This window comes from Argopecten irradians, chromosome 4 (assembly GCF_041381155.1).
Source record: "Argopecten irradians isolate NY chromosome 4, Ai_NY, whole genome shotgun sequence".
In the NCBI taxonomy this organism is placed as follows: Eukaryota; Metazoa; Mollusca; class Bivalvia; order Pectinida; family Pectinidae; genus Argopecten; species Argopecten irradians.
In genome coordinates, this window is record NC_091137.1 from 33,223,973 (window position 1) to 33,241,219 (window position 17,247).

Here is a 17,247-nt window from a genome sequence, read left to right on the forward strand (position 1 = left end):
CTACGGACAACAAAGTTAATCTAGCCAAAGGAGCTTTTAAAGATGCTACACCGCTGACAAATGGTATTTTTCACTATCAAAAACAGGAGCAGATGATTTAGTATTTTCTTCAGTTACTTTACACCATTACCACCATTGAAAAGTTTGAGATTCTTATTTTACTTCAAGATAAAAAAATTAAAATCATTAATTGCTTCCCAAAATATTCCTTGGCACTATGTCTTATATGGAATGAAGTACTGATTGCGCATGTTTCGACCATGGTGATAACGAGACTGACAGTGATGCTGTCTTTTCTGGCCTTGGCTGAATTTATTACACCCAAGTGATTTCGCATCCTTCTCATCTTTATCAATTCTTTTATGATAAAGATATTCATTATCAGCAAAACAATGAGGGGAATCATAAAGTATATCACACCATACATCCATACATTGTAAATGCCCTGGTAGAAATAAGTTTCTCCAAATTCTGTATTAATTCTTTCATAGCACGTCAAAGAGGAATTTACATTTACGCACATGATAGGTTGAACTGTAGACGCTATCAAACGAGGAATATTGTAAATAGCTGAGCAACCGATGATTCCACATATTAGGGCTAATGTTCTTCTTCGACTTCTGTATTTAATGTACTTCAATGGATGACAAACGGCGGTGTACCGCTCGACTGAGATGAACATAAGACTATAGACATTAAATTGTTGTGACGTCATCATTAAGTAATCCATGACTGTGAATCCTGAGTGACTCTAATGCGATTTGATGATAGATTGACGGAACTTTCTTACGTTATCGAATTTATTTATGTGTAAAAATCGAATTATACATATATGTGAAAAAATGAATGAATATAAAAACAGCGCCTCATATTGTAAGGCATAAAAGTCGCACTGATTGAAAAAATAGTATTTTGTCTTCTTAAAGTCTTTCTTGACGGGAAGTTTTAATTCTCTATACAATGTATCGCTCCAACAAGAGTATGTGTCAGTAGATTGTGCATTTACTAAATAGAATCTTTTCCGCTAAGCCCGCCTATATTATAAGTTTTTTTGTCTAATATATAGACTTTATATTTGGCAAAAAATAAATAAAAAGCCTAATAATATAAGCAGGTTTTAGCGGACTATCTAAGTAGAATCTACTCTGTGTCACTATAATTTGCGAGGTGTCACTTTCGATATTTCATCTGTCGTCCTTTGACTTTGCGTGTCTTTCGTTTTAATATTGAACAAGCCATCTTGTGTCTTAGAAGATTCATATTAACGCATAACGTATTTTTCAGTATTATTAATTTTAGATAAATCATCTACGTAAACGTTTAGGTTATTTTACTTTGATTTTAATTTACATTCAAGACTTTGACGGATCTACATAGATGTTTTAACTTTACAAGACAATGAGTAACCCATACTAGGATTTTTATGTGCAAGCCCGGGCTTTTTTTTAAAGAGCAAGCTACGCCCCTGAAGACTATAGACATTAAATTGTTGTGACGTCATCATTAAGTAATCCATGACTGTGAATCCTCGGCTTTCAATCACATTTGTACCAAGATCATAGTCTAACAATTTTGAGATTAACGTAGGTACGGAAAAAAACCAGAAACTTCTCCGTTAGCATGGTGATATCAGACAGAACCAGAGCACGGAGAAGGAGTGTGTTCGTGGAAGATTTTTCCTTTTTTCACAACACTATTGCTGTCAGTATATTCCCAAAGTATCCAAAGGCTACGATAATTGGAGAAATTATCCCATATACAATAAATATATACTCAAGGCTGCTGTCAAATGTTTCATTGTGTCCCTTGATGAAATCACATAGAGAATCTGATAGATTTGAAATGTTCATATCGTACAGTTCGATTAGCACTAGTTTCAGTCATACAAAGTCGCAAATATCAATACAAACTATTTACACTAATACTACCATATACATAATGTCATTGTTACTTAAATATTTATGTCCATAACATCGATACCAATTTTCATTAGCCATTGGCTGTGTATCAAATATGGAAATCAGTCAGTTTTGTCCGTTTGAAAATAATATCAATTATACAACGCTTTCACATCAATTTCACTATACCATTTACTGCTTGGTACCCTAACGTATTTCCAATCATCATCACATTTCCTGGCTGATCAGATATAAGAAAGGTTTTTCAAAAAGTAGCTTTTCCCTTATTACCACTTTTCTCGCTCGACTTAAATACTTGTGACGCCATAATTATATATTTACACTTGCTAGGCTTGGTCACTATACTCTAATACTAGCGGATTTTGTTTACCATAACTGCATGGTAACATTGAACTTTGAACTTGCGTATGAAAATGTTCTGTGCAACGTAAAAGGACTACTTTAAAAAAAAAAAAGAAACACATGGCTTTGTTTACATTTTGACGCAACATTACGTGTATATTGTTGTTTTTCATAGAATTTTGGAAAAATCTAAACAATATATACATGTTTTATATTTATATATGATTCAAACAATTTTTAAATTAACAATTGTATAAAGAAACGGAAAAATATCCCGACCGGGCCGACGTGCTTTCATTTTTGTTAAAAATGATGGGTGTCAAATGTAAACATTACCTCTGTGCCTATGTTCGTCCTACGATCGAGTCTTTGGGGTGGACGGGCGTGAGACCCTCTGATAGAGGTCAGTTATAAACATATCCTCTTGTCTTTGTTCTTTGAGAATTTAATCATGTGTATTATAAAACATGCACCGCTAGTAATCCACGTGTTGACAGTTACGCGTCACCACAAATACATACAAGTGAAGTTGTTCCATAGATGGCGATGGATCTAAGCGTATATTATATAATCACATGGCTCCGAAGGATGTAATATCGTCAAGTCAGACGACAATCTCAAACAAATTTAGCTACTTGAACACTGGTGCGAATGGTATTCGTGGAGGACATTTCCTTTTTCCATATTACTACAGCCGTCAGTATATTTCCAAGATGTCCAAAGGCCACGATGACGGGAGAAACTATTCCATATGGGATTAATGCAATGAAAACATTCTGTGGTACGGTGTAATAATTTTCCGTCATATCGGTAAAGTTTGAAGAACCAGAATAGTTTAAAGCATTCATACTGAACAATAAGCTCAGCATTCGATTGAATCAATGCGTTATATATCGTCGCAATTTCAGAACCTACTTTAAAGGCCCATTACCTTTCCGGAGCAAAATATAAAGGTTTCTTAAAAAAACATTAATAACATCAGAAAATGCGTACCGATGACCTAAAATAAGGTTACGACACCAAACATATGCAAGATTTCCTGCGTAATATATGAAAACAGTGGAGAGTCAATTCGCTGTTTTGCCGTCTGGCGCAGTGATAGTCAACTACCGCCCGGTATTTAGGACGACGGCGGGAAACATAATACGACCCGCGTTATGAAAATAAACATTTTATTTATTTTAATCAAATCGTTTAGAAGGTGAGGATAAATATAGTATTAACGGTAAGTTAATAAATTTTGCGGCTCTACAAAATTATCGATCTTGTTTTACATTCCCATTTTAAAAATTTAAAGCCGTTTCGGAACGGTAGTGGGCCTTTAAACCATTGAAAATCACATGTAACTTTAGTTGGGTACAATAACCTCTTCGATTATGACATATGTGGCGGAATATTTGATAGATGCCATTAACCGATGCTGACAATATTCTCCATCTAGCAGTATCGCCACACCTGAATTATTCATGCCTTCTCCATTAGCAGGATCTGATAATCACTTTATAAAACATTTACATTTCACTGGCGTTATCCATTATCTCCTAAAAAGTTCGTGGAACCCGATAGTAAATAAAACGATTAACTATAGTATACTTAAACATGGGACCTGCTTTATAGTGATTAATCAGGGCACACACAAGTTTGTATCGCCAGAGAATATTAAAAGGTACATGTATATCAGTTTTGATGTTGCTTCACTTGTAAAGTGAATACTTTATCTATTTGTGATGATAAGCATAGTTCCTTTGTTTGTCTCCGATAGGTCAGATTTCAAAATTTTCGTGATTTTAATTACAAAAAATGAATAAATAAACATTTTTTTTTAAAATGCGGTTTTCAATTTTCGCCATCTGTCTATGAGGGTATGATTATATCATTCAAACATTTTTTCAACATCACTAACTTCTTTAGAAAATAAATCCCAATGGCAATGGATCACTTGAAATAACACAAACAGCATCGACATAGCTTCAACAGGCACTTTTTGGAATAAATCCAACTGTTGCTGAAAAGAAATATTAGCAAATCAAAATAATTATAGTGTCAATTATATTTCATTTTAAACTGAATATAATTTTGTTTTATTTCATACGAACTACATTTAGTTGCATGTATGACAATGTGTAACATTCACTGTGAAGTACTTTTGTTTACATTAATTGGTATAAAATGTACAGAAACTTTGGATATTAACGTAGAAATTATTTAAATTACAATTTACCGGTAATTTGTATCTTAGACTGCTGGAGTATGAAGTATTTATTTGCATGTAGAGAGCAGCCAGGGCTAGAGTGTTAGCTTACTAGACTCCCAGGACCCTGTGCTAGAAATGGCAATAACAATACAAAAATGTATTTTGGAAAAAGGGTCTTTTGTAATAATATAAATCATGCAGTTCACTTACCTGAAATAGTAGACAACTGTTTATCTTTACCACCCAAGTGTAGACTATAGCTAGCTTAGTGGACCACGTGTAGACGCCAACATGTGGATACTGTGTTTCGCGTGAAATTACTGACTTCCGGGTGGTATTAAGAGTTACCTCCCTTAATATAATCAAGACATAAATCTATAGGTTCTAGGCCTAGCTATGTATGAAAGTGGGAATGATGAATGGATCTCCTCCTGTGAGAGGACACTACATGTATAATGATTACATGCCTATTATGAATAAACTTTTATTTAAAAAAACCAACCCATTTTTCATGGATCGCATTTTCTCGATCATAGCAAATGTGTCATACAATATCAAAATTATCATCCCCGTACAAAAAGCCGGCTAGACCGCTTGTAATATATTCCAATACATAATTGATATAAATAATCATGACTAAGCATATAATCTTTTTTTAAGATTACACAACACTGATGTCTGTCACTGTGTACTGGTCTGACGACATTGTTAGTAACTTGGAGCATCTGAAACACTTTTTGAAAAGTCCAGAAACATCCCTTCTAAATTTCATCCCAGTAGCTGCATAAATCAATGTATTAGTACTGGAGTTTGCAGTATATAATGTATTTACAACACTTACAAATATCTCTTGATCAATATTATTAAACACTATGTTTACGAACTGGTTAAAAAATCCCAGACTTTGTACAACAAAGAACACGGCCATGATGATGACAAGACTAACGGTAATACTGTCGGTCTTGTTGGTGGAATTTGCTACCCCCAGGTTTTTTCGAGCTCTTTTCATTTTAGCAAGTTCTTTAATGATGAAAATATTCATGATTAACAACACGAAGAGAGGAAGCACAAAGAATAATGCACCATACATCCATACCGTGTAAATTTCCTGATAGAAATAACCTTCTCCAAAATCTGTATATACTATTTTATAACACGTTAAAGAGGAGTGTATATTTACACATCCAGTAGGATGTATAGTGAATGCTAGAATACGAGGGATGTTGAAAATTACAGAAAAACCGACAAACCCACATATACTAGCTAGTGTTCTTCTTCCGCTCTTGTTATTTGCGTACTTTAGTGGATGACAAACAGCGAAATATCGCTCGACAGATATCAACACAAGAATATATATATTGATCTGCTGTGACGTCATTATTACGTAATTCATCACCATGGAAAAATGACTGTGCATTAAATTATTTCCAAGGTCATATTCTATCAATGCAGAAATCAGTGTCGGAAGAGAGAAAACCAGAAACACATCCGTTATCATGGTGATGTCAGACAGAACTAGAGCACGGAGAAGGAGTGTGTTCGTGGACGATTTTACTCTTCTCCATAGCACTATGGCCGTCAGTATATTCCCAAAGTATCCAAAGGCCACAATGACTGGTGTTATTATTCCATATATAATAAGAATATACATGAAGTGTTCATAGATGTCGTTGTTTCCCGATGTGTTTGTATTATTTGAAGAGTTCATTGTCTCTACGGACTGTCCAGACAAATGTACTACGTGTAAACGTCAGTGGTAATTGAAGTCATATCTACCATCTAATATTGAATAGTATTGAAATGTGTGAATCTCCATTCCTTTATACTTTTTACTAACCATTCGTAACAAGAGAGGAGAAAATGTAGCGGCCAGACCGGCACTCGAATCTGCGACACCAATAGCTGGATATATTCAACTTACTGAGCTACCTGGTCACTAATGAGCGTCCCAGTCCAATTCCGCTAAGCAATAGACACTTCTTTATCTGATGCGAACTCTTTACCCAGAAGGCAACACGTAAATGTTCCAAGGCTCACATATCCTCACTCGTTTTGTTCTGGCAATGATAACAGTATTATTTGGTCTGGGTAGCCTTATACAGCCTGATTTAAATATTTCCAATCTAATTACACTAGAATATCGATAATCAATACATAAAATATAAAATTATTGATTCCAGTATGATTTTGTATGCATGACTGTTAATGAAAACCATTGTAATAATGAAATATCAAGGGCATACCCCAATAGTTATATCAATATTTGATGTTATTTTGCATAAACACATCTGCCAGTGAAGATACATTTCAATTGTAATATTACGCTTTACTATTATTCGTCCCAACATGATACATTGTTTTCCTCTACATTATTTCACAGAGGAGATTAAATCAATGGTTTAATGGAAACTTCCATTGTATATTGTATATTTCGTTTTAAACCATTCTGTTCTGTTCTTTGGAAGGTTTATATCGCAGGTTCATCATTCTGACAGACATTTTTGTTATCCATTGTTTGTTTGTTTGTTTGATTAACGTCCTATTAACAGCTATGGTCATATAAGGACGCCCCCAATGAATGCTGTGTGTTGCGTGTATGTTGTCCGAGGTGCGTGTTTTGGGAGACTGTGGTACATTCATGTAGTGTCTTCTTGTGTAGTGGAACTGTTTACCTTTTTATAGTGCTATATCACTGAAGCATGTCGCCGAAGACACCAAGCAACACGCCACACCCGGTCACATTATACTGACAACGGGCGAACCAGTCGTCCCACTCCCTGTATTTTGAGCGCTAAGCAGGAGCAGAAACTACCACTTTTATAGACTTTGGTGTGTCTCGGCCAGGGGACAGAACCCAGAGCCTTCCTAACAGGGGCGAACGCTCAACTCAATTCCAAAATTAAGGCGGAGCCAAGGGAGTCATTAGGAAAGATAAAGTCAGTTAGGAAGAAGAGAAAAGATAAGATCCTAAATTTAGTCGCCTTTTACGATCATGCAATAGGGACAGCTGGTACAATTCTAATGCCCTACCTGCCAATATAAAAGAACCATAACGATTCGTAATCAAAGGTCATTCGGTACACCTTTATTTGTAACTCTCTTTCTGAATTCATATTGTTAATATTGTTGGTCGTACCAATATTTCGTTTTGCTAATAAGATGTTTTCACTTTGGTCTCATTTCATAGTGTTTCGGAAACTCATGAAGTCGAATGATCAGCAATTTTGTGGTTTGGCTCCAGTATTTCGGTTATTGAATAACTCCTACACTTGTTAGTCTGTTGTCGAAGCAGCATGGAGGTGTGGCGTGTAGTGACGGGGCCTAGTTGAAACAGTTTATATCATTGATAAAACTTTTTCATATTGGTGTAACCTAGTCGCTTTGAAACAAGAGACATGGAGCAGTCTTTAATTTTTTCATGTCTGAACGAACCACTATTATCCTCTTCTTCTCAGAAGTTAATCCTGGACCAAAATATTGAAGACAGTTGTTCAAAGCCAGTCATCCTTATCACTAGGCGATCCCGACTCGGTGGTTCCATCCGAACGAACCATACGAACAACACCATACTGGGGTCCTCTAAGTGTAACTTTCAATGCAAGTCTGTCAAGTACATTCAAAAGAATGTCTTCCCTCATGTCCACTGGGAACGTCACAAACATCAATATATTGTCATCAGTCTCAGACAAGCACCTCGCCATTTGTGAGATGATATGAGTTGTAACGTCGTCTACACAAATATCCCCATAAAAATCTATGTTAACCCTTGTCCCAGCTTTACACCTAATTTGGTTAGCAACAGAAAGTAACACTGGTTGTGATGAGTTCGACAGTTCCACCTTATTATCGTAACTAGTATACATAATCCTGTCCGTCGTCAAAATGTAGGACATATTGGATGACCTGGCTGTGTACGGAACGGAATTGACCACTATGTAATCGCATGGAAATAGCCGAGATGTTGATTCTGGCGAGGAAAATAGTTTCGCAAGACCAAATTCATCAACTATCCTCAGTGAGTCGGGAACCGTTACAGACCTGATTGTCTTCTCAATCGTGGTCTTCTCGGCTCTCAGTAAGACGTTCTCCTACAGCCAACAAAAATACAGGATCTTACATGAGTGGCTATGTGATATGGAATTTATCAAACGAGTTCAATAATTTGATATAAGGCTCGTGGCATATCAGATTATTTAACGAGTTTGTTAAATTCATATCACATAGTCACGAGTGTAAGATTATATTTATCCCATTACTTTTAATAATATAAATATAAGTAAAACTTTAGATATCGTCTCTATATACAACGGTAGAAATCCGGCTTGGATGTGACATTTCCGTCTACTGATCGAGATAGTCATGCAAAGTCATTTATAGATTATGACGCCAAAACTATCTGTGACGTTACAATAGTGTTATTACACATGCCATGGCCGTATGACATGGTTAGAAAGGCCAGTTATGTGATAATATACAATATTACATAGACGATAAAAGTTAAAAAGTGCTTGATACATGTATAGCAATTTGACCTCTCTGAAATACCGTTCCGCAAGTAAGTAATGGAATACGATAAAAATATGAAAAACATCGAACTATTTAGGGTTTTGGGTTATACTCTAAACCTACTTTCTTTCATGGCTATTAAATTTTGTGATTTCCAATTTCAAAACAAGCTCGCGAAGATAAATATTCGCGGATTAACAATTGAATGACAATTTCCACCAATATAGATAACGTAGATATTAATTCACGAAGATAAACTTTCGCGAATTTACCTGGATCGCGAAATTAGCGAAAGTAAATCGCACGCGACTGAAGGTTGGTTTACAGTATTCAGACGATACTATATAGTAAATTATGAAAATAAACTACATAATTATTCACACTTTGCCAGGTAAGTTTGCCTCCTTTTGAGATAGCACTATCTTTGTGATCAGATGAAAATAATGACATTGATTCCCTCTTCACAGTTCTTGGAAGGTTACGTAGACAGTATTTCCTCAGGCTCATGCATATTCCTTTGTTCTCGTGTTCCTTCCTCACACTGGCCTCGCATCACGATTGTCTCCCCGTCATCAATAATAATAGCAAGGATAAAAAACAACCTATCAAAAAGGCCTAACATCAACACCAACAGGTATTCAACTAGTTATGATATTTGTATAAATATACGAATATCAGGTATAATCTTCAATGTTCTGGGGTTATTATCACTGCCGTTATATCCACCCCTGGACTATCTCATTGTTTAACTGCAGGCAGCTCAGGAAACGACTAATCACAGGTCTGCAGAGACTTCAATCGAACATTGGAGAGAACAACGTCCGACTTCAAAGCCATGCAGTCAAGAACACCGTTGAGACTGATAAAATATTTTTTCGGTCATTATCCTTTATGTATAACAGTATAGTTCTGACAACTATGATCAATATTCAATTCACACACCTTTCGATGTATAATCTTTCATCAACTATATGGTAAAAATCCAAGGCAAACACAACACATGTATAATTCTGTTCAAATACGCCGCCAGTTTGATTTACCGGAAACCGTGACGAAATGAAACACTCAACAGTAAAATATGTTTTAAAATTTTAAAAAGCACAAACTAGAAAAATATGGTGAAACTGAACAAATGTAAGTACTATTAAGAATTAACAAAAAAGAATTTTAAAGTTCATGTTAAAAACTTTGTAACATTTATTTCTATCGTTGGAAAATTTGTAGGTCAATTCCATTTATGGTACTAGGTGCCAAATATGCAACTTTCTAAGAGAAGCATCATGGGCGGCCAAGTGAGCCGTGTCGCGAAGTGAGCCATTGTAGACATGGAGGTGGGTAAATAAATAATCATTTTATGTAAAATAGTTTGAAATTGTGAATTTAATTAAAAAATTAACATTACACACGGAAATGCAACATTTTCCACCGCTGAAGTTTTGCAACACTACGGCAATGGACGAATCGTAGCTCCTGACGACGACATCCTGTCAGAAATCTTCCGTCCTGTCGTTCAGAGCTACGTCATCGCAGCTAAGGTCCTGCAGAGATCTTACATCGAACAATGTAGAGAAACAGTTTTACTACGAGATAGACCAGGGTTGGATATAACGAGAGTGACAGTAACCCATGGAGTATTGAGGATGGTAAGGAACAAAATACAGAAAATGTTTTGGTAATTTATTTCATCATGATATGTTTAAATGAATAAATTATCCATGAACTAATAATTAAAAACACTCATAATGCAACCAAGATCAAGTCATCATAGAAATTATTGAGATTTTTTAAAACTGATAATGAGGGGTTTTGTGATCAATGTTGACAACCGAAGGAGAGAGAAACTGTCTTCACTGTGACTCATTATACTCGTCGTAAAGCCTGATGACTTTTAATCATAGTTTTTGCTTTCGGATTCCTCACATGTTTCGCTGTCGTGTAACAGCTAATTTAGACGTTTATTATTTGAGTTTATGCCGTGAAAGGATGTCGACCTAAATTTCCAAGGTGACAGGCTCGATAAATTTGGGAGGACATTGGTTTCTCTTGTACGATTTGGAAATATTCGCATAATTCACCATTTTTATCTAGATTTGCCTTTATTTAAATTGATATTGATTTTTTTGTTATTCATTAAAATTGACGAAAAAAAACATTCAGTAATGCGTTATTTAGATTTCACAATCAGCTGGGGCTACATATTCGATTCTTGCTTGTTTATTTATTTATTTATTGATAAAGTAAACATGGTGTTCAAATAGGATGCTTAGTGTCATCAGCTGGTGGTTATGTATTGTTTTTGCATATTTTGTTTTCTTCAGCAACATCATAAAGTGATCTATTTCTTCAGGTGCCTTGACATTTGAAATATTGATATGTTATCAATATATGACTAATATCATCAATATTTTATAACTTTCAATCATTGCTTTATTTTTTATTTATTTATTGTTGATAAACACCACTAATTTATTACAAGAAGTCTATATTATTTCACATTTTCGTTATTATATGTACCTGTAATCCGTCTCTGTTTGATTTCTCTTTTGCTAACATGCGTATGCCAGTTATTCTTAGAGGTTGCCCACATAATCATCGTTCACTGCCGCCATTCAACCGCTGAAGCAAGGACCTCATGAGGTAACATGAAATACCTTAAATAGTCACTTCAACCTAGCTCATAGGAATCCTGACTAGTCTATGGTAGCAAACTTCTAAAAGCAACTAAACAATTTTCATGATGACGTTTGATGTACAGTTTATCATGATGTAAGTAATAATCTTTCAGATTCTGTGGTTAATTAATATGACGTTAATTTTGTGTTTCTTTGTAATTATCATCGACTGCTAACAAAAGCATGCTAACTAAAAATAAATACATAAACAAGGTTGTATGTAAATTAGCTTTATTTACCATATCTCCTTGTTGATATATCATTTTTGTACTGTGGTAAATTAAAATATGCTGAATTGTTTAAGAATCAATCTTACGTTTATTTCAATATTTGTCCCTCATTAACAGCTTTGGTTATGCAAGGACGTGTTAAGTTTGATTGTGGTATAAAGTAAGAAATAAGTCGACCAACAGTCAGTACTTAATTTCTGCTCTATATAATTCGTAATTTTTAACACGTGCGGCAAGGAAACTGGTGGTCAAATGTTGTCATCTTAACAACAAGACCATTTCGACCTTGCGGTTCAGTCCGAACTAACAGGCTGCTCAATACCATATTGATACCCTCTAAGTTTAACTTTCCATCTTAACTTATCAAGTACACTCATAAGAATCGCATCGCTCCTGTTCATTGGGTACGTTACATACATCAATATATTGTCAGCACACTCAGACAAGCACCTCGCCATTTGTGAGATAATATGGTTGGTAACATCCTCTTCAACACAAATATCCCCATAGAAATCGATGTTAAACCTTGTCCCAGCTTCACACCTAATTTGGTTAGCAACAGAAACTAAAACTGGCGGAGGTGAGTTTGAGCTTTTGACGCTTTCAGAATAACTAGCATACATCACTCGGTCTGGAGTCAGAAAGTAGGATATATTAGACATCCTGACTTTGTATGGGACGGAATTGACAACTATGAAATCGCCTGGAAATAGCTGAGGTGATGATTTTGAGGAAAATAATTCTGAAAGTAAACTTTTATTAACTACCCTCAGTGCGTTGGTAACCGTTACAGATTTGATTATGTTTTTAATTGTTGCTGTCCCAGCAGTAAGTGTGATCCTTTCCTGAAACAAAACGATAACAAATTACGTTAAAATCATAATGTTCTCCTTGTATTGTATTTGTAGGAGTAGTTTGGTTTTCCTACTTTTAAAACATTTGGATGTAAAAAAAAAGAATTCAACAAGACATATTTACACAGAACCTTCACCATGGCAAGCTAGTAAGACTACAACATAAATTAATATAAAATTAGAACACAAAATCAATTAAATAAGGCCTTTTTTAACCATAAACGACAGTACATGTGATCTTTGTTATAAAATTGCCATATGTTTTTTTTTCGCGATGTCACAATTTCGCGATATCCTTTACTTTCGGTTTCATTAGTTTAACGTCCTATTAACAGCCAGGCTTCTTGGTGGAGGAAAGCCGGCGTACCCGGAGAAAACCACCGACCAGCGGTCAGTACCCGGCAACTGCCCCACATAGGATTCGAACTCGCGACCCGGAGGTGGAGGGCTTGTGGTAATATGTCGGGACTTCTTAACTACTCGGCGATATCCATTACACTGAAGTAATAAACAATGTATGGTTTAGGCCCTTTTTTCCTCCAAAGTACATTAATTTAAGATCACTCACCCTTTGCCAGGCGAGAATGCCTCCTTTCAGGATAGAACTATCTTTGTGATCAGATGAAAACAAAGAAAATGATTCCCTCTTCACAGTTCTTGGAAAGTGACTTAGACAGAATTTCCTCAATCTCGAGTATATTCCTTTGTTCTCGTGTTCCTTCCTCACTCTGCCCGCTCGTATCACGATGGTTTCCCCGTCATCGATGATGATGGCAAGGATAAAACCAACCTATCAAAACAATATATGATCATAATTAAGACCAAATATTGAAAAATAAAACAAAATAAAACCCGTTAAATCACAATTAATGTTTTGTACTATCATAATTTATGAATATTGCTTGCGATTGCTTGGATTTATCATTATGCAGCTAACCTGTTTGAAATATCATCTTCGTGAACTTTAAGTGATTAAAAACAAATATGTTTACACTCAATAAATTTTTTTATGATTAATTGTAACAGAATATTTGATTTTTCCCCTCAACAAATGAATGCCCAAACTAAACATAAACGTAAGGAAAAATCAAAATTAAATACTTGCTTTTATTCCGAAACATCAAGAACATGACTTAGTGTTTAGGATGTAGATATAGTTCTTCATCATCAGTGTGCACAGACAAGATATCTTCACATCACCTGATATCCTCGATACTCCATGGGTTACTTTCACAGTCGATATCACGACAGTGCAAGTTACCTCTGAAATATCGAGGATGGAGACCTGGAACCAACTTGGATGAAAATTTTTCAGGAATTTACATAAATCTGTTATGAAAATTTGGTCATTTTTAGATGAAAAAAGCATCGAGTCAATTTTAAGGAAATTTCAGGTCAAATAATGCTCATGCGAATTCAGCTCAATTTTTCACCTGAAATTTAGCTTAATTTCTCCTCAAAATTAATTGAATTATTTTTTTCATATCAATAACGTTTTCACTGAGTTTCTTTTTCTTTTGTATCTGTGTGTCTTTTAATTGATCTGAATTTACCTGAAGATGTTTTGTCCGTGTAACATTATTTACTAAGAGAGGTGGAGGCAGCTGACAAAGAAACTATCTACTCAAAAAATTGCTGTTTTTCTTTGAGATCTTAGTCCAGCGTTGGAACGTGATTCAACAAGATTTGTGATTTCGTTGTGGCAGCTAACTTCTCATTTTTTGTGACCAAGATTTGTCTTAATGCTTGCTATACTTGGGCACCTGACTTCTTTCAACATTTTTGGAACTCTTTCCAAAAAGCTTTATTTTTTCTAATTTCTTCCTTGTTTGATGAATATTGAATACTGATAAAAGCATTAAGGAAAGATATACAGAAATGAGAGGTTTTCATTTGATTCTGGGTACTATACGTAGTCAGTTGAACTACATGTTCATCTTAATAACAATACGTTATTGATTCATGTTTTGATGGATATAGCGAAACGTATTCTTTAAAAATGAATTATGATAACGGTAGATATTATATAAGTAAATGCAAAAATCTTTCTGGTTTTGTTTTTCTAAGAGCTAGATTTTAATGACGTATTTTTTCTACATCTTCATAGATCAGACTGTACATAACCTACCATTTGGTTGCCAATGAAACCACAGAAGCCAGTGTGTGTGTGTAACAGATGATGATACTGACTCGGTAGGTAGTCCATACCGTGGTATAGGTGGGGTCTTAGTGACATGACGTCATCATAGTCAGCAGCTGTCGCCTTCCGGAAGTTGACATCGTCCGTGGTGACGTCATAGTCGTCAGAAGTAGCCTTCCGGAAGTGGATAAGTTAAAGGTGAACAGTATATTTTGTAATAACAAAATACCAGTTTGATTATATGATCATAACCACTTATTACTTCATTATAAACATATCCTAATATAATATACTATATTATATAATGTTTACCCTCTTATATGTTATGTTAGTTTAAAATCATCACCGTTGTAATGAATAACAGCTGTTCTGATTCTAATTTCTACTAAGGATTTTTAATTAAAGAAAACTATTTTAACCAACATGAAATCGGTAAATATGTTAAATATCGCTAAATGTCTCTTGAATTCGTAGCGCACATTTCGGTAATCTGTAATCAAATAATGAATTACCCATGGGGATTTTGCAGTTGAGAGTCGTTTAAGATAGTATAATTATACACTATCCAAATATTTAATTCAAAATGATTCATCTGTAATAACGTTTTTTCGATGTACAAGTAATCAGATATAGAAGATGAGTTTGTCGATAAAAATATATAATAATTTTGTGCATTTAACATGGAATATTACATAAGTCTACATTATAATAAAAATGCTTTTGCTAAATGGACAATGTATGGGTACTGAAAGTGTCGGTGTAGAAAAACAAACTTTTTTAATGTTTGCTGGTACCCGATTGTCACTACACAATCAAGAACGCAGGCCAATGATATTATGAACCCGGGGCCTTACCGCAGTAGTGTGTCATTGTAAACATGGAAAATATTACAATGACCTACTTCCTCGATCTTAGTAAATCTAAGCCAAGATAAGTTTCTATTATGTTAGACTGTGAAAGGCAAGACGTGTACTACATCTATATATATTCATAATTATCATGTCATTGTTTTTCTTCTTTAACATATAAGATATGTGGCTGATTTAAATCAAATTATCAAATTTTAAATTTTTAAATTTAAATCATCTATGAAATCATTAGCATTCCTATTCTGAAGCACAAAATACCCAGATGAACATGAATAAAATTTCGGCAATTTCAGACAAAAAAGTTCCATTGGTACATGTGTACTAAAATTAAACTTACATGTTTTAGTTGTGTAAACGATACACTTATCAGTTGGATAATCAACACATTATTAACGTAGTAAGCTTTTAATTAATAAGCTCTTGTTTTCCAGCTAAGAGATCATTTGAATATAGATTAATGCCTTATGTACTATTTATATCGAATATCCTTACTTAGTGCCCTTACCTGTAATTTATACTTACCATAACACTCACACTAACCGGAGTTGATACAGGCGTGCTATTGTGATTTTGTGTAATGTCATACTCCAAGTATTGTAACGAGGTCATCACAGTTTGTCCTCTATATGTAACTTAACAACACTTCCGCTTTCGATTTCGATGCATTTATTATTGTATAAAGCTGCTATCTCCCAATGAGTTTTTAAGCATTCACAACTTTTTTGTTCCCAACAATCTTTCATTCAATCTCCTTTATTTGTTACAATTATTGTTTTATGTACAAAACATGTACGTGCAATAAAATCAGCATATACCCCATACACTTGAACGTTTCCTTTACAAACTAGTTTGCTAGTGGACTTATAGCTACATGACTGTAAGTGTTGTGACGTATTTCGATGAAACCTTGGCAAATGTGTATATTATATTATATTATATTATCTAACTACGTATTGCATTAGTTTTATGATTCCCAACAAAATATATGCTCCCTAAAACATATCGACTCCGAAATTAAAGTGATTCACTTAAAACGTAGTACTTGCGTGTTGTTACAACCGGATTCAATTCTGAACTGTAAGTTACTTTTGAACGGACAATGGTTTCGTTTTATACGTCTGTTTGATTCTTGATTCCAGTTGCCATTTCTTGGTAATTGTGCTGACAGCTTGTATAACGCAGTAGTTTTTATTAATATTAATCTAGGTTTTGAGTAAACCAATGAATGCTTCATTAGCGTCCTAGCTAATTTTTTACGCATCCTACTAAAACACAAAACGGAGCTCAATAAACAATTTTCCAAAAAATTCAGTCAGTCAGTTGTTTTCCCTGATCAAAAATCCACTTAGAAACAGATATTCACGGTCTTAGTATCTTAAACGGACAATATACATTGTCTTACAGCAATCAAAGACAACTTACATAACAAACAGATGTTGCTGAAATTGTCATTTATTAATGATGCATTTATCATATCAAACTGTTTCTCGTCATACACATATTTCAATTACTTTATATTTC

General features: G+C 34.6%; 2 protein-coding genes across 2 annotated transcripts; both read right to left on the reverse strand.

Annotated features, from left to right (window-relative positions):
* Positions 1-1,476: 1,476 nt before the first annotated feature.
* On the reverse strand, positions 1,477-6,446 carry LOC138321361 (FMRFamide receptor-like). The gene is made up of 2 exons (XM_069265004.1): positions 4,666-6,446; positions 1,477-4,266 (listed from the first exon to the last, which is right to left on the reverse strand). The coding sequence occupies exon 1, from the start codon at positions 6,161-6,163 to the stop codon at positions 5,117-5,119; it is 1,047 nt and encodes a 348-aa protein (XP_069121105.1). The 5' UTR covers positions 6,164-6,446; the 3' UTR covers positions 1,477-4,266; positions 4,666-5,116.
* A 4,178-nt stretch (positions 6,447-10,624) lies between these two features.
* On the reverse strand, positions 10,625-16,969 carry LOC138321362 (probable N-acetyltransferase 16). The gene is made up of 4 exons (XM_069265005.1): positions 16,249-16,969; positions 14,846-15,031; positions 13,286-13,507; positions 10,625-12,708 (listed from the first exon to the last, which is right to left on the reverse strand). Exons 1-4 carry the CDS (start codon positions 16,333-16,335, stop codon positions 12,157-12,159), a joined length of 1,047 nt encoding a protein of 348 aa, XP_069121106.1. The 5' UTR covers positions 16,336-16,969; the 3' UTR covers positions 10,625-12,156.
* Positions 16,970-17,247: the final 278 nt, after the last annotated feature.